Genomic DNA, 18,014 nt, shown 5'->3' with positions numbered 1-18,014 from the left:
CTGAGCCCAGCCATGGAAGGCCACACCGACCTGCCAGTTCTGTAGAACATTTTGACCTCCAACTCACTAGTTCTTCTCCTCCTTGCGACGTCCGCAGGGTATTCCACAGACTGTATTTTTACTTCAAATAAAATATAAGCATGGACTATATAGATCTGCCACTATAGATCTAGGTACTTAATCAAATATTTAGACAATGTGTTGCTCAATGTTGATCAGGGTCAGGCACAACTTGTGTCAGGGAAATTGTTATGACCACACTAGAATAACCATATCTTACAAAGAGGGTTTGCTGATAAGTGATCTCTCATTCAGAAACATACATCAAGGGCGAGGAAGAGGTTGTATTGGGAGGAGATTGATAATCTCAAGACTAGAGTACAAAACAGGAAGTAGGTAGGTTTATATACTAGCCAGAACCAAACATAACCAAACCCAGGCCACAATGGCACAGAAACTCGGAAAAGTGTGGCCCCACTGTGGCACACATCAGGAAATAATAGAAAATGCATGGAAATAATGAAAGGTCATGACAGTGATCCGATAATGGTATTGGTCGTCCTGCTCAGTCACCCCCAAGTAGAATATTGTGTGTTTGATATCAGAGGCAAGGTATTAGTTCATACGACATATCTACGTACCCGTACAGATATTCTAGGACTTCCTTTTGTTAAATAGTATTGTTTCTTAATAATCCACTTACTCAGCCAAAGTGTCCATTGTCTCTGTTGCTTATTTAGTCTACTCTACTTCTACTACCTCGTGCTCTTCACAACTCTCTCATCCTGGAGATCTCTCCCAATATGCTACAAGTGTTCATCTTATATTACTTGGCATTTATGATAGTATAGAATAATGGATCCTGTTCAGGACATGCCACGACTATATCCATGCGAGTACCTGTATCTATAGAAACAAGTACCTGTTCCCTCAGAGGCCACATCTATATTCGGGGTAGCATCTATAGGAATGGGTATCCATATTCACTGATACAGGTACTCATGGATAGGATTAATCTACAGGTATCTTGAAGGTACTGAGGGGTACCCATCGGTACTGTGGTACATATCAGCTGGGAAAGGAGGTGGAGAGGTACTCACCGGATCAATACCATTGTTCGGGCTAAATCAGATCAAACCAAGTACAGCAGGCATTGAGGGACATCAATATGCATCGATCGACCCCATAACATTGCAAATGTATGTGAAATTGAGTAAGAATGAGTGAATTTACGATAGAAGATAGCAGGGGGTACTCACTAGGTCAATATTGTTGTTCTTGACAATGAGCGGGCCAAATCTGATCAAACAAAGGGCAGGTAATACTGCAGGAGGTATATATGCATCAATTGATCAAAACATATCAGAAACACGTGCCAAATTGAGTAAGAACGAGCAATTTTACAATTGGAGAGGATATAGGGTACTCACCAGGCCAACATTATTGTTCTCGACAATAAGCAGGCTAGATCTCGTCAAATAAAATATAGTATTCTATACGGGACATTGATGAGCATCGATTGAGCCTATCACATCAGACACACACGGTACGGTGGTTTGAGCGAGAATGAGTAAATCTTTGATTGAAGGTATAGTTAGTACTTACCAAGGTCGAGATTGTTGATCTCTATGACGAGCAGGTAGAATTGTGAGGCGCAGATAATCGAGCACTCAAAGAACGACTGTGAGAAGCGTCACTGTCAATGATATTGCCCTCACAAAGTAATAGAAAAAGAAAGAGACGAAATCTATAGTAAGACTCACCTGTGAGAAGCGTCACTGTCAATGATAAAGAGACAAGGACGCTTCCCACAAGTCAAAAAGACGTGCTCCGGCGCTTACCGGTCTACTATACAGTTGGAAAACTACCTGCCTAAACGGGACGCAGAGGCGCGGAACCGAGGCGCGGAATCCGGCCCTCTGCGGCCCGCTGGCTGGCGAAATAACTAAAGTCATAACTCTGCAGTAAGTAATCCTATCAGTCCCGGAAATTTTGCTAAAATATCAGGAAAATTCCCTCTGTCTCGTCGTAATACTCCGGACAAGAATTTCCTCAACCGAATACAGGGTCCTATGAAGGATGTTGATATGTGTTGATCGATCTAGCTACATCGAAAATGTGCACTCATTTGAGCGACAACAAGCATTCTTATATTTGGAGGGGTAATGGGCACTCACCAGAGTCAACACCACCATTCACAACAACGAGCAGGCTGTTTCTTGTCAAACAAAATACAGGGCCCGATGCAGGAGCTCAAGACACATCAATTGATGGTACCACATTAGAAACATATGCAGTATTAAGCGAGAATGCGTGATTATACGACGGCAAGGGGTGGGACTAGAAACAAGTACACAGGATGAGAGGCACCACCATTAACAGCAACATGATGTGTCAATTCCGTCACATAGTGGTGTACGCTCAGGGAAGTGGGAGAGAGTATCTGGCCTCCGGCAAGCTTTGCCCTGGAAATAACGAATATGGTAGGTACTCTCCCACGAGGACCTGTGAACCCTGGCATCAGACCTGTATCCGTGCGCACACCCGTGGGAATGAGTCTCTGTATCCATGGATGCAGGTACCTGATAGTGTGCCTGATGAGTATCCATAGCAGGTACTCACGGGTCTCAGTACTCATGGCATGCCCTGGCAGGGGTGAGAGATTGTAATGAAATATGCCCTGCAGTCCAATTTTGGTTAAAGTGGGTGCACTTTGGTTGATGAATAACACTATATCAATGACACACGGAATGCTGCACTATAAATAGAACATGGCACTTTGTGTGTCATCAACACAGTGCTAAAAAAGATATATATGGCAGGTGATCAGAGTCATGTAAAAAGCTCATTTTTTTGGCTGTTTCTCAGTTGTTCTCATGTTTTATGTTCTGTGTGTCATCAAAGGACAGCTATGCAAGATTTTCTGAAGATGGAAAGAGCATCTATTCTATGTACTGTCTGTGCAAAGAAAGTGAAAGAAACTAAGCCAAGTAGCAGGATAGAGGAATTTCAATGGAAGCTTTGATGTGAAGTTTTGGACACAGTGGGTGCTCTTTTTCTTGTAGGTGGAAATGTGTCCATGCCGCACAACATGCCACCCCAGAAATAAGAATATGACACTTTGTGAGTCATTACCACAGGGCAGGTAGTGAGCGAAAGTGTATAAAAAGTCGTCATTTTGGCTCTCACTCAGCTGTTCTCATATTTTCTGCTCTGTGGACCGGAGTGAGACTGTGCATGTCTCAATAAGGCACAAAATATTGCACAAGACTTGATGCCTGTGCAGCTATTTGTTGTGAATCACAGTTCATGGTTTGTGCTGCATTTCCTTTCCCTTCAGTGACTCTGAAACAACCCTATATATTTTGCTTCGGTAGTAGGTTGCTTGTAAAATAAGCTGATTGAAGCCAAAATGACATGTGGGCCTGTTCCAGAGATATAGAAGTAGAAGAAGGTCAAAAATTACACGGACTGTCCAATTGTGATGGAAAATGAATAATTGTACAGGCATCAGGCCTTGCCATGCAGAGCACTAGCTGTTAACCCAAGATCATACTATAACTATGAGACGGGGGGAAGGTGTGGATGTGGTAGGAGGAAAATGACAGTGTAAGGCCTTTGAAAACTATCATGATAAGAGCATCAGAGTTACAGGGTTTTTGTACATCACTAGCCAACTCAAAAATTAGATAAAAACCAGCAGCATGAGCTCAGGCTATTTATTCTTCTGGCACGAGAGTGTGTGTGTCCGATACAAAGACCGCAAGAGCGTTGGAGTCAAGATCCGTGATTAGGCTTTCCGTAGCGGAGAGTAGTAAGTGTTAGCTCTTTGCAGATAAGACAATCAAAGAACACAGGAATCAAGAGTGTTGGGAAGACCCATAACCCATAAGATAATGACTGCTGTATAAGATAAACGAATATGATATTGCCCTCACAAAGTAATAGAAAAAGAAAGAGATGAAATCTATAGTAAGACTCATCTGTGAGAAGCGTCACTGTCAATGATAAAGAGACAAGGACACTTCCCACAAGTTAAAAGGACGCGCTCCGGCGTTAACCGGTCTACTATACAGTTGGAAAAGTAACTGCCTAAACGGGACGCGAGTGCCTAATTGACAACCTCTCCCTTGACAGTGTCCAACCAGATTACTCAAGCAAAGTCTGAACAGTAAACAAGAGACACGAGAGATGAGTTTTCGTTTACTATTCCATACCCCGCCTTCGCAGCTCCTCCTGATACTGCACCCACATGGCCTCTGCGATCACATCTCGACGTGAGTCGGCGCATTTGGTTTCCTCCGCGCTGATGAAACCTCCGAGGTGATCTGGATTACGTGCCAGTGTGTTTTCAGGATTAGTGGCCGAAGGGTAGATTTGACTACGGCCATCCTCGCCAGTGAGAGAAGGATCATGAACACGAACAAAGTTGAAGAGAGTGTTGGTTGTGGTTGTGGCGGACGTTTGTGGGGCCACTGTGGCACAGTTCGGAGTTCTCCTGGTTTAGGGTTAGGGTTAGGTTGCAAAAACTCGTCCATGTACATACCCTTACCCTTGTCTCTGTACCCCATCTCTGTGTCTGTGTCTGTGTGTGCTGAGCTTCTATTCCTGACAGAGAGCGGCAAGTGCAGGAGGAATCTTTGCCTGAGTTTCGAGGCTGAACTCGGGCTTGCACACGGAGAGGTGGAACTTGCGCTTGCTGACCCCGAATATATGCTCAACAACGGTCCGCGCCTCTGCAAGGTGCAGATTATACAACTCTTTCGGATTCTGTGGTCTTCAAATGGTACGCATCCACATCAATACTTAGATATATTCAACGTACCTGAGCTCACTTCGCTCAAACGGTGATACCGAACACCACGGTATGGAACAAGGATTGCATCGCACGACGGAAACCCTGCGTCGCCAAGATACATTCTTCCCGCTGGGATATATAAATCCTTCCGTCAATGCCATCGGCATATATGCACCATATTGTGAACCGTCTACAGCAGCACAGACATCCTTGAAAAAGGGATAAAACTTGGGATCGTCACGGATAGCGGAAGGTGTTTCGTCTGGGGGTAGGAATACATATTGCCAATAGAAATTTTTCGCAACAAGCGAGTTCAAGACAGTGTAGAATATTCTGCCGAGTATAAATTGAACGATAGAATTAGCCCAGAAGCATTGGTTATATGCATACACTCAAAAATACACAATTGTATCACCTACTTGCTGATGGTGTCCAAACTATGCTGAAAGCGCTGACAGACATGACGAAATGACATGCCCGTGACCGCTACATGAACAAATATGGCCGTGTTTTCGAGTGCTGTGATATATTTCGTATCACGGACATGTCCATATCGTATAAGCTCCACAGTGAGTCGAAGGAAAGTTCGCTTCGTCATGGCGAAAGCTGTGAAAAAACTAGAGTCATGGCCTTCCGACAGTGTTCAGTTTGAGCTGTAAGTTATTGTTGCATGAATAGATGAGGGTATGATCCGATAAAACTCACCGTTCAGAAGCTCAAGAACCCAGGCGTATCCAGAAAGAACAAATGTATGCTGAGGAGCCTTGCAGAGAAGAGGGCGGATCGCGTGATCCACCATAACACTACCAAGAATAGCCCCTGTCATGGCAAGGGACTTCTTACGAGTAGTCGAGTGTTCTGAACTGGAGACAAGAGCCTTTCGTAGGAGAGCGGCTCTCCTAGGTGCCCGCAGTCTAGCCATGATGGAGTGGCAGATGCGTACGACGAGGTCGAAATTCACGCTTTGCTATGCCGGAGACTCAGACTCGGGTGTATCCGACAAGCCAAACATACAACTATATTACACTACATCATATCCTTTTACCACAGGAAGACCAGACCAAGGTATATGTACATGAGTTCAGACATGACAGCATATGTGCACTGGATTGATGTATATCTATGGTAGGCTCAGCTCGCACGGAGGCTTTCGAACGGTGAGGTTGCGGGATGGAAGCCGAAAACGGCAGCCAGTGACTGTTGTGACGCTTTGTGACTTCCAAGTGACTCAGTTCCCTCGAGCTCCGATGGCTTCGGCTACCAACCCAACCCAGCCCACCCCGGCCCACCCCGGGCATCCGAACGGGGCCTAAATAGGAGGGTATGATCGGACTTTCGGTAGGTATTGTATCTGGGTCGGGATTCAAGCGGATTCTCTGTGAGCATCTTCATTGACGATATGACGATTGCTGCAAAGTCCAAGGCTGAAGTCGACCGGGTCAAGTTGGAGCTCAAATCTCACTTCAAACTTCGCGATCTTGGTCCTACTTCCTTTCTTCTAGGCGTTTCTATCAAAAGGGATCGTCCCAATCATACCATTCGCCTCTCCCAACTCCAGTACGTCTTAGATCTCCTTGATCACTTCAACTTCTCCGACTGCAGTCCGGTTTCCACTCTCCTTGATCCTTCCATTCGGCCTTTCCACCTCCATGGCACCCAAGTCGTAGGAAGAAGAGCAGCAGATTCTATTCCTTATATCAATGTCGTCAGAGCCTTGGCCTACCTTACGATCGCCACTCGTCGAGACATAGCTCACAGCGTCGAAGTCCTTGCTCGCTTCAGCCAAAATCCTGTTAGTTACGGTTGTGGCGGACACGCTTGTGGGGCCACTGTGGCACGGTTTGGAGTTTTCCAGGTTTAGGGTTAGGTCTCAAAAACTCGTCTATGTACATACCCTTCCCCTTGTCTCTGTACCCCTGTGTCTGTGTGTCCCTGGGCCATTAGCCCTCTCTGAGCTGCTATTCCTGACAAATCCAGGCCTTCAGCATTGGAAAGCGATCAACGACCTCTTTTGCTATCCCAAGGGCTCTCTCGACTATAAACTCACTTATTCTCCCACCTCCTCTTCCTCCACTGAGCTCTTCCACACCTATACCGACACTGATCATGCAGGAAGGCAAAGAATGTTGACAAGGGGAAAGGGAAAGGGAAGGAGATTGTGCGGAATGAAGAGGAGCCATCTTTAGAAGGAAAAGGTAGAAGGAAGCGGCGGAGGGTCAGTCCAGGCTGTGAGGGTAGGATGGAGGATCCGGAGGATCCAGAGGATCGTAGTGGAAAGGAGATCAGTGCTGGTGAGGGAGGCGATGGGATACCCATCGTACAAGAGGAGATGAGTGGTACAGAAGGGGATGAAGAGATATCCGTCGTGCGAGAGAAGATGACAGAGGTTGTGGTAGAGATGGACCCCGTGGACGTCCAATAGATCTTCATGGATATGGACGAGGAGTATCAGCAATACGTCCCGCACCGACCTACATCTCCCAGCCATTCGATGGACGTTGATCAGCCACTGGCATCCTCGTCAGCACATCCCATCCCATCATCATCAGCTCAGCATACACCAACTGCACCAAAGCGTACAACTTCCATCAGACTAGACGACGAAGAGGACATCAGAGTTACCGATGACTCAGATCGAGGTGGTGAAGACTTCGGACCAGGGGAGGGGATGTATGATAGTTGGCATAGACGATTGAGAGATCTCGCCAGGGAGATGCAGGAGCGGGATAATACAAGAGCAGAAAGAGTGAGGCGCAGACGTGAGGAGATGGGCCTAGATGAAGAGGAGATAGAGATGTGGGAGGACAATGAGTGGGCGCCATTCAGATCGAAATTGGATTGGGAGATTGCGAAGTGGGCTATTGAAGAAGGGATTGGCAAGGGTTCTATCGACAGGTTGCTCAAGATACCAGGGGGAAGGATATGTCTACCTATTATATCTATCAATACTAACTTCAAAATCAGGTAGCTGAACGTCTAGGTCTTTCATTTCACAATGCTAATGCCTTGCATGATAAGGTCGACACATTGCCTGATGATATACCATGGGAGAGCCACAACATCATATTCAGAGATGTGGACGGGTACATGGTGGTCTGCTGTGCAGGTGAGCAAACTGTTCTTCTTGTCTCTCATTAACATCTTCGCTGACCTTGCTTTCTTCTAGTCCCTTCTACCCGACAAATCCACTGTAGCTCCAGTCATAATCGCCACAGACAAGACCCATCTCACCCAATTCTCTGGCAACAAATCCGCTTACCCCGTCTATCTTACTCTTGGTAACATACCAAGATCTATCCGTCGAAGGCCTTCCCAACTGTCAGGAATAGAAGCTCAGAGGGGGCTGATGGCCCAGCACACACAGACACAGACACAGAGATGGGGTACAGAGACAAGGGTAAGGGTATGTACATGGACGAGTTTTTGCAACCTAACCCTAACCCTAAACCAGGAGAACTCCGAACTGTGCCACAGTGGCACCACAAACGTCCGCCACAACCATAACCGACACCAACACGCATGTATCCTCATCGGCTACCTTTCCACGGACAAACTAGACTCCTCTGATCTCACTGCTCATGAGAAGCGAGCGCGTGGCCAGCGATTGTTTCACGAATCTATGCGCCACATTCTGCACCCTCTCATCAAGGCAGGCTCTGAAGGTGTCAAGATGACTTGCGCTGATGGCCTTATACGTCGAATCCATCCTGTCCTTGCCTCTTACGTGGCGGATTACCCAGAGCAATGGCTTGTTACCTGCTCTAAACCAGGAACTTGTCCGAAATGCTCCTGTCCTGCGACGGATCTGGAAAATCCCATCCCCTACCCAGATCGCACACAGTCTACCACCATCCAGATCATGGACGATGCGCATAAATCAGCTACCAGCCGTTCCCAGTACTGGAAGGAGACGCAGGCTCAAGGCCTATCTGGAGGTGTATATCAGCCGTTTTGGAAGGGCTTCCCTTACTGCGACATCCACCTCTCTATCACTCCAGATGTTCTTCACCAGCTCTACCAAGGCGTCTTCGCACATATTCTTGAGTGGGCCACACTCATCGTTGGGGAGGATGAGCTAGACAGACGTATCCGAACTCTACCTCGTTCTCAGGGTCTTCGCCACTTCAAGCTTGGTATATCTAACTTATCGCAGATTTCAGGAAGTGAGAGGAAGGACATGGCAAAGATTCTGCTGGGGTGTTTGGTTGGGCGGGTCTCCAAGGATGCCATCATCGCTTCTCGCTCTATCCTGGACTTTATCTACTTGGCTCAATACCCCACTCATGACGACGAGACTCTTCAATATATGGAAGATGCGATCAAGACCTTTCACCATCACAAGAAGGTCTTCATCACCCTCCAAATACGCGAGCACTTCAATATTCCAAAACTCCACTCTCTTCTCCACTACATCTCCTCTATTCGTTCTTTCGGCACTACCGATAACTACAATACAGAGGCCTTTGAGCGTCTTCACATAGACTATGCTAAGGAGGCATGGAGGGCTAGTAACCACCGTGATGAGCAACCTCAGATGATTCGATGGCTAGGACGTAGGGAACGTATGGTGCAGCTTGAGTGTTACCTTCGGTGGCGCCACCCAACCAAGTTTCCACCAGACACACCCCCTCATTCTGACTGATCAGGCTCTTCCACCATCACAATCAATGCTCGCCCACACCAGCAAGTGTCTGTCTCAACCATAGAGCAGACCTCTCCAGGATTCACTCGTGCCCTCAAGGAGTATCTAAATTCTCGTGCCGGTAATACCCTTCATGCGCTAGAATGGCCGATTCCTCCCTTCCTTTCTCTTCCATATCCTTATATCATAACATTACTATTACTAGAGTTGAGCTTGGACACAAGGAGGTGCTAAGTGCTGAGCAGAGCGATGTGGAGATTGTCAAGGCTCAGCCTGCGCTAGGTAAAAGGCCTGCTTCTTATGATACTATTATTGTCTATGATACGCCTGACGCAGAGTCAACAGGCGTTGAAGGTACGCTCTTTTTCTAGTTCTTTCTTGGCTGTTGTCTAATGTGTCTATACCACTGATTATAGGGACACGCGCTGCCCGTCTCAAGGCGATATTCTCACTACCTGATAAAATATGCGGAAACTCTACCCCATGGTCTGTTTTGAAAGATCCCATAGCTTACGATGAGTGGTATACCAGATTTTCTCCCTCAGCTCACAGTGACCATAAAATGTATAACTTGAGTATTCCACCAGCACGCCAGGATGGTACTAGACAAGGCAAAATCATTCCTCTCTCTCAGATCAGACAGACTTGTCATCTCATACCCCACTACGACGCTTATCATAAAGTACCTACTCACTGGACTGCAGATAATGTTCTTGATCATTCTAGAAGCTTCTGGTTGAATAATTGGTGTAGTTTATATGATTATCAGACATTGTGGTAGACACAGCTACTGTACTAAGTACTGTATAATACAACTAGGCTACGTTTTACCAGCCTCCTTGATATGGCTGATATCAGAGCTCTCAAATGCTAGCTAATTTTATCTCTGATAAGCATACTGATATGACGCCATCAATGGGCGTCGCCCGCCAAAAAGCGCACGGCCATCGCCGAAATGGATGGCGAGAAACAGTCCGAAAGGCGCCACAGAGAGCTTGTCCATGGATTGCACACAATGATGACTGTGTGATGGGGCCAAAGAAGGACCCAGTATTATACATCATGTATGATAGTATGCGCATAAATATTTGTGGACCGATTCGTCATTGGCCCCTCATATCCACCAGACTGTATGACCTTCCATGAAAGGCGGACCTGTGCAAAAAATGTGCAAGTCATATCCAACGGGATAGTACACAGTAGCTCATACGATACACCACTCTAAATTATACATATGTTTCCTGAAGTATGTATTGTCATGTTGACACCTGATCAGCGTGTCAATGCCACGCAAGCTTGCAGCACAGGGTAAAAGTGCCACAAAACCACCATCTTTCGCAACCTTTGTCCCTCTTTCACGGAATATGAATGAACAACTCTCAAACTTCTTTTGTATTTGGCACCAGAGCTATATGACCTATAGAATCCATCGAAAGACCGAGGCCACAGTATTTGATCTCTGAGACTCAGATCTCTCTCTACTCACCCCAGAACGAGTTCTCTGTGTCTCTCTCTTTGCGCCAGACTCGTCACCATCGATATCTACTCGCTGCATTCGCCCTCTTATTGACGCCTCCATCTCTTCCTTTGCACGAAAATCGCCTCCTCATCGATTAGCCTCGTTTCGCCTCTCTTTTATCACTATCCCTTCCGTTCATCCACTGTCCTATCCGTCATCATGTCCGACGACAAATGCGCCGTCGACAAACTCAGTCGCCACAACTACAGCTCCTGGGGGCCAAGTCGATGGCACTGACATCGCTCCTACGCCTGCAATCACCCCGGCCATTACCTCGTCCGAAGCGAAGCAGATCAGGGAGTGGAAACAGAGGAAGGCGAAGTCTCCAAGAGAGAGAGGCCACACTCTTCTTCCCGGCCTTGTCCCCCTTCTTCGATTTAGTTTCATCACTCTTGCCTTCTGCGATGGCGTCAAGGACATCTAGATCTGGAGCCTTAGATTTCATCCATCTGCGAGACTCAGACTTGGCGGAGGAGTGGCTGCGGGGCTGGTGGCTGGTGAGGAAACTTTTGCCACAATTGCCACATACGTGCTCGTGGAGATTGTAATCATCCACTGCATGAAAGAGGCTAGAGAGTGAACGCAGTGAAGACCCTAAACTTTGACATGTTCTGTCATGACCATTGTTAGTTTTTGAAGTAAGGATAGAGGATAGAGAGGAGGAACAATGTGCCTGGTTGGATTGAACGTCTTATTCCTGTGTCGTTTGAGGGAATGTTAGAATGTGAGTAGTTCAGGATAATCACTGACGCACTCACCCAGAGCACAAAGACGAGAAAGATGATGATGCTGGCAAAAGAGAGTGAAGGTAGAGTAGATCGATAAGCCACAGACGTGGGAGATATGGCTGTCATGTGTTTGGTGCCATTGTGGCCCAATTTGCTGACAATTCAGCAAATTTTTGGAGCTCTCACAAATCACACAATACCAAATGAACAAGGTCACAAAATATATATGAATTACGCATTCTCAGTCTGAGAGACAGATTGGGTCAGACTGAGACTCAGACATGTTAGATTTAGAAGGTTTAAGTTTCGCCAAACCGAGGATGAACTCCACCAACGACAGACGAACTCCAATCAGTTCTCCCACTTTACCTTCCAACTGGTCCTTCATCTCCATCCTATTGCTATTTGCAAAACGAGTGAGACTCGGAAAAAATAAAAAAGAGTTTGATGTCGCCTCGCGAGTGTGCGGAGGCGTGTGAGTGTGGCGCGGGCTTAGCCGCGAACGCGACGCGCGTTGCATTGCGCATTCAGTGCAACAGAGTATACAACTTGAACTTTCTCGTTCAACATGGTGCGCTACTCAGCCGACCTGAAAATGGTCGCAGTCCGGCTCCGTCACCGGGGTCGTGACAGTGTCAAAGACATCATTAAAATCACTACAATGTCCCGACCAACCCTATTCCGTACATGGAGAAAACATCGCCTCACTGGCTCTGTTACCAACAGACAGCCTGTTGGCCAAGGTCGACCACGATCTGTGCTCTTTCGGGATGCCGAATACCTTCTCTGCCTTGCACGACACAGACCCACAAGCTTCCTAGACGAGTACTGTCAGCGACTTCACTCTGATCGCTACCTTCCTATACACTTTACCACCATACATCGCTTCTTCACCCGCGCAGGTCTGAGCGTGAAGCATGTGCAGAAGATGGCTCGTGAGCGGGACCCTATCAAGCGGGCAGATTATATCCGTCGTATCGGACAATACTCTCCCGTCTGCCTTGTTTTTCTTGACGAGGTCTCAAAGAATGACCGTGTCTATGCACGGTTATGGGGAAGAGCTAGATCGGGAGAGCGTATTGAGTGTTGTGCTCCATTCGTTCGTGGGAGGCAGATGTCAATGTTGGCAGGGTTAGCATTGGACAAGGGAATTATAGCGGCCGAGGTAGTAGAAGGGTTCCTTCACAACAGAGAGCTTCATGTCTTTTCTCCGTCGTGATCTAGTGCGTAGTTCCTATATCTCTTTTCCTTCATCAGTCTGAGCCCATTCTCATCTTGTACATAGTTACCAACGACAACATGCTACCCAGGACCCCGAAGTGTGATTATAGTAGACAATGCACGAATTCACAAATCTCTTGAAGTCCGACAGCTGATTGAGAGTTGGGGTACACCGTTTCTTGAACTGTGTTTGGGATTCACACTAACATCATTTTGATTCAGGATGCCGCCTGGAGTATCTTCCACCATACTCCCCTGATTACAACCCTATTGAACAAGCTTTTTCGGTCATCAAGTCACATCTGCGGCGCATCAGTATGTATGCACATCCAGGGAACCAGCTTTTCTATGTGATGTACCGGTCATGTAGCACAATTCTTCCAGAGATGACATGGGTTTTTTTTGCCCATGCAGGACTACTGTAGCCACAGACATTTCTTATTCCTTTGCCCAAACTTCCAAGAAAATATACGCAGAATTGACAGTGAGTCACAAATAATATATACATAAGAATATGAGACCGTCAACACCTCCTAGTCAATGTCCTTCACGGCATCAGCCAACCACCTCTCCTCTGCATCACGAACCTCGGCAACCTGAGTGTTTGTCAACTTTGCATCCGCAATGAGGTCTTGGTTTGAGAGGAGCCGAAGGATATGTGGGCCTGCAAGCTCCATCTCGCGGAGCTTACCCGTTGTTGAAGCAACCAACTCGTATTTGGTGCAGAATTCGTCAAGGACCATCTTTGGAGGAATGTGAGGACGAGTTGGAATATGATTAGCAGGACGATGGAGATCATTCTCTTGCCCACGAGCAACACGTAGAACATTAGCAAGACCTTCAAAGTTCATTTGAACATTCGGACCGGTGTTATTGGATGTTGCAGTGCGTAGGCGGCGACTGGCAAGGAGGTTGATGTCAGTGGTATTGTCATCCAAGTTCTGTGTGGCTTTGAAGTCGAAGATACCGCCGGTTGGAGGAGTCTGCGCATCAATGCCATCCTTACCCGCCTCCTATATTTACAATGAAATAGTTAGTGGCCTGCAAATGTGAATTTCCAGGAGAGAAGGTACCCATGCAGAACCCCATTCACTGAAGTGACGTGCAATGAGAGGTCCGTGGTCAAGATCAGGACCATACAACACACAGTGTGTTGATTTACAGGTTTTCTTGTGGCACTTATGAATATCCATGAGGTCATTAACACGCTCTGCAATTGCGGTCTCCTGTGGTGACAGACCAACCTGAACACCCAGAAATATGCAGTGTATAATAGTATCAGAATACCGGCCAACGTGAAGGAAAATGGATAGATACGTACTGTCTTGGCCTTCTTCGCAGCCGGTGCATTCTCTGCCTCCTCACGAGAATCAGAATCACTCCCAGTATCATCATGCTAGTTCAAAGGTTGAGAAGAGTCAGTGCTGAAGAGGATGAAATGATGATGGAAAGTACGCACCTCCACCTCCTGCTGCTTCATCTCGACTTTCAGCTTCGGCTTTCCTCTCGCTGACACATCCTTCACCATGGTCTTGTAATCGTCAACTGACTCCAGACTAATATCCTTGTCAGAGGTACCAAGGATAGAGTATGAGATAGACAAGCTGCTGTCTTCATTGGGCTCGTGTGACTGGATGTGATAGAGTGTACAAGTAGAGAGGAGATTCAAGCCGTCATCAAGAATCTGGCAAAGGGAAACCAAGAAGTCATCTAGCTCCATATCCTCGTGGAAGGCTAGCTTTTTGTTAACACAGTTGGGTTTTGCATTTTTTTGTTTCTTCGTATTCTTCTTCTCCAAGGGAAAAAACGATAGGTTGACGAGGATGCCAGCTCCTTCGTTGTATGAGCTCGGGCCCCTGTCAAAGGATAGCTCCAGCATACTCTAGTGGGCAGACCCTGGTAAAAGGACTTACAGTCACCCCACACTAGGTCATTCTAGACAGGTTCTTATTCTGCCATACAGCCTTTCACGTCGATAGACCGTCCACAAAGCAAGCAGTAATGAAAGAGACTCGAAGACAACCACGACGCAACGCACGTCGCGTTCACGGCTAAGCCCGCGCCACATTCACACGCCTCTGCACACTCGCGAGGCGACATCAAACTCTTTTTTTATTTCTTCCGAGTCTCACTCGTTTTGCAAATAGCAATAAAACGAACAGGAAGATTGATGTGATTGAAGCTGCCATGGCGAAGATGGAGGACAAACAAGAGCGCGAATATACCACAGTCCGAGCTATTGGCCTGGAACGGTACCTGGCCATACAAATAAACTGAGCAGAAATTTGAGAACAGAAATGAGCAGACATACCCTTTCATGTGGTGAGAAGGTCCAGTCATCCCAGCACGGCGTGTCCACATTGTAGGACGGAATGGAGGCTAACTTTTACACAAGCAGAATTAAACCCCGCAGAAAATGTCAGGCAGACAGGAGAGAAGATGCTGGAAATGACGAACCGCAACATATACCCAGTGATCCATATCCTTCACATTCTTCTTCTTCCCCTTCCCCTTGCCCGTCTTCTTCTCTGGGTGATTACGGTCGTATGTAGGCTTCCATGAATCATATACAGTGATAGAGAGCGTGTTAAAGTCGATACAGGCCGTAATCCAATGATCACGGCCATTGTGTATAAGGAGGATGATGCGCTGGATGTGAGTACAATTCTAATAAGGTGCGTGAGGCCCAATGGCCTGAGATGTAAAAATAAATAAACTTACGCATAAAACAGGATCACTAAGAACGTGACTCCAATCATCATCATCACTATCCTCTAACCCTTCAACGTGCGCCAGTCACAGAGACCAGAACAGACTGTCCAAGAGAAGAACTCCATCTCTAGGCCAGGGCATGCCACGATTATATCCGTGCGAGTACCTGTATCCGTGGGAACAAGTACCTGTGCCCTCAGAGGCCACACCTGTATCCGGGGTGGCATCCGTGGGAGCGGGTATTCATATCCACGGATACAGGTACTTGCCAATGGGCGGGTACTCATGGATAGAGATAATCTACGGGTATTTTGAAGGTACCTGAGGGGTACCCATGGGTACTGTGGTAAATATGAGCTGGGAAAGGGGGTATAGGGGTACTCAGCAGATAAATACCGTCGATCTCGACGACAGGCGGGCCAAATCATGTCAAACAAAGTACAGGAGGTGATGAAGAACATTAGTCCGCGTCGATTGAGCCTCCAATGTTGGAAATTGACACGGAATTGAGCGAGAATGAACAAATTGATGGTAGAGGGAAGTAGGGGGTACTGACTAGGTCAATACTGTCATTCTCGACAACGGGTGGGCCGAATCCCATCGAACCAAGGGCAGGGAGCGATGCGGGAGATTGAAACACGTCGATTGACCCTGCAACGTTGTAAATGTACTCGGAATTAAGTGAGAACGAATAAATTTACTGTAGAGGGAAGCAGGGGGTACTCACCAGGTCAATACCGTCGTTCTCGATGACAGGAGGGCCGAATCGCATCAAACCAAGGACAGGAGGCGATGAGAAACATCCAAACACGTCGATTGACCATGCAACGTCGGAAGCGCGTGCCAAACTACGGTTAGAGGGGTAATGGGGACTCACCAGGGTCAACACCGCCGTTCTCAACGACGAGCGGGCCGTTTCTCGTCAAAATAAATGCAGGGCCCAATGCAGGGGATCAAGGCGCGTCGATTTCATTTCGTTCTTGACATAGTGGGCGAAGAACGGTGTGCTCCGTCAGAAGTTCTACCACAGGCGCAAATCCTTCACGCTGAAGTGCCTCTTACCTGGAGGCTGGTTGAACAATCAGGTCATCAATTTCTGTGTTGATGGATGGCAGCCTAGAGCAGGGCATGCCACGAGTACCAGGACCCGTCAGTACCTGCAATGGATACTCGTAAGGCACACCATCGGGTACCTGTATCTGTAGATACTCGTTCCCACGGGTGTGCGCACGGATACAGGTCTGATGCCGGGGCTTACAGGTACTCGTGGGAGAGTACCTGCCATATTCGTCATTTCCAGGCCAGAGCTTGCCGGAGGCCAGATGTTTGTCCAGCGACTCTCTCTCCTCGCTCTCCTCCTCACTCTCTCCCACTTCCCCGAGCGTACACCACTGTGTGAAGGAATTGACACGTCGTGTTGCCATCAATGATGGTGCCGCTCATCCTGTGTACTTGTTTCTATAAAGATCTCGTGGGTCTTTGAGTGAATGAGTTTGGAGTCCTACCCCCTTGTCATCGTAAAATCGCTCGTTCTTGCTCAATACCGTGTACGTTTCTGATGTAGTACCATCGACAAAATGACACAGCATGGGCTATTGAGACACGTACGTGTTCAAGGACAAGCTTGACAGAGTCATTGGAGCCACTCCGAGTCTTGCCCTTCCACTGCACTTCACCACACCAGACAGAGACCTCCTCCTCCAAGAGCATGCATATGACTGTCACGGACGTGACCACAGCACCGAGACCTTGCAGAGGCCTGGAAAGGGTATTGCGACTCTCTAAGAGCAAGGGGCTGGTGACGACTGCACTCAGACGACTCTGCAAGGCATCTAGCTCTTTGCGTATCCTCTCCCACTCTGTGCAACGGTCTCTAACCCACAAAAACCCCTCCTTCTCCCCACAAAGCCTCTCATACACCTCCGAACATTCTAGATGGAGGAACGTACTGGTATCCGATGAGTCTGCACCCCATCTCTCTGCATTCCACAGCCTAACCTTACCATCATCCAAGCTCCAGGAATTTATTCCGACCGGTTTGAACATCGTCATGCTCGCAGCAGCAATTTCGTGAAGTTCGGCATGCAGCGTAGGATAGAGACGAGAGCCAGCAGGAAGTCCGAGCAGTAGTGTAGTAAGAACAAGAGAGGGTGGAGGTGAGGGTGAGGGTGAAGGGGTGGGAGGCCAGTGTTGGTTTCAATGTCGTTCAACACGCACAGTTTGCATACACTCGGTATGGGCTTGTCGAGGGGCCATGGTCGAGAGAGTTGACACCTTGAACGTAAAGTGGTTGAACTGGGTGAGCAACAGACAGATGAGTGATTCTATCATTATGTACCAGCGTCTGAGCTCCCGCTTCCATTGCAGCTGGGCCTCAGTATACTCGCGAGGCAT

The 18,014-nt window shown here is 47.5% G+C and overlaps 6 protein-coding genes across 6 annotated transcripts; 3 read left to right on the top strand and 3 right to left on the bottom strand.

The window, feature by feature from the left end:
* Positions 1-4,602: 4,602 nt before the first annotated feature.
* Positions 4,603-4,779, bottom strand: STEHIDRAFT_63960 (uncharacterized protein; the record flags this gene model as incomplete). The annotated part of the gene is made up of 1 exon (XM_007307735.1): positions 4,603-4,779. A coding segment is annotated over one exon (177 nt), but the record flags the coding sequence as incomplete, so codon positions are not given.
* Positions 4,780-4,965: 186 nt separating this feature from the next.
* On the bottom strand, positions 4,966-5,342 carry STEHIDRAFT_44293 (uncharacterized protein; the record flags this gene model as incomplete). Its single annotated transcript, XM_007307693.1, has 2 exons — positions 4,966-5,131; positions 5,218-5,342. Coding segments are annotated over 2 exons (291 nt in total), but the record flags the coding sequence as incomplete, so codon positions are not given.
* Positions 5,343-7,871: 2,529 nt separating this feature from the next.
* STEHIDRAFT_42526 (uncharacterized protein) lies at positions 7,872-8,597 on the top strand (the record flags this gene model as incomplete). Its single annotated transcript, XM_007307690.1, has 3 exons — positions 7,872-7,904; positions 7,965-8,116; positions 8,273-8,597. Coding segments are annotated over 3 exons (510 nt in total), but the record flags the coding sequence as incomplete, so codon positions are not given.
* Positions 8,598-8,657: 60 nt separating this feature from the next.
* On the top strand, positions 8,658-9,440 carry STEHIDRAFT_64267 (uncharacterized protein; the record flags this gene model as incomplete). Its single annotated transcript, XM_007307767.1, has 1 exon — positions 8,658-9,440. The coding sequence occupies one exon, from the start codon at positions 8,658-8,660 to the stop codon at positions 9,438-9,440; it is 783 nt and encodes a 260-aa protein (XP_007307829.1).
* A 2,821-nt stretch (positions 9,441-12,261) lies between these two features.
* STEHIDRAFT_42801 (uncharacterized protein) lies at positions 12,262-12,756 on the top strand (the record flags this gene model as incomplete). Its single annotated transcript, XM_007307691.1, has 1 exon — positions 12,262-12,756. A coding segment is annotated over one exon (495 nt), but the record flags the coding sequence as incomplete, so codon positions are not given.
* Positions 12,757-13,441: 685 nt separating this feature from the next.
* Positions 13,442-18,014, bottom strand: STEHIDRAFT_114137 (uncharacterized protein; the record flags this gene model as incomplete). The annotated part of the gene is made up of 13 exons (XM_007308204.1): positions 13,442-13,921; positions 13,982-14,152; positions 14,230-14,304; positions 14,368-14,764; positions 14,947-14,986; positions 15,041-15,164; positions 15,220-15,291; positions 15,366-15,575; positions 15,630-15,688; positions 16,683-16,689; positions 17,229-17,613; positions 17,838-17,894; positions 17,959-18,014. 13 exons carry the CDS (start codon positions 18,012-18,014, stop codon positions 13,442-13,444), a joined length of 2,133 nt encoding a protein of 710 aa, XP_007308266.1.

Source organism: Stereum hirsutum (genome assembly GCF_000264905.1).
Source record: "Stereum hirsutum FP-91666 SS1 unplaced genomic scaffold STEHIscaffold_14, whole genome shotgun sequence".
Lineage (NCBI taxonomy): Eukaryota > Fungi > Basidiomycota > Agaricomycetes > Russulales > Stereaceae > Stereum > Stereum hirsutum.
Note: the sequence above shows the minus strand (reverse complement) of the source record. Positions and strands in the feature narration are given on the sequence as shown.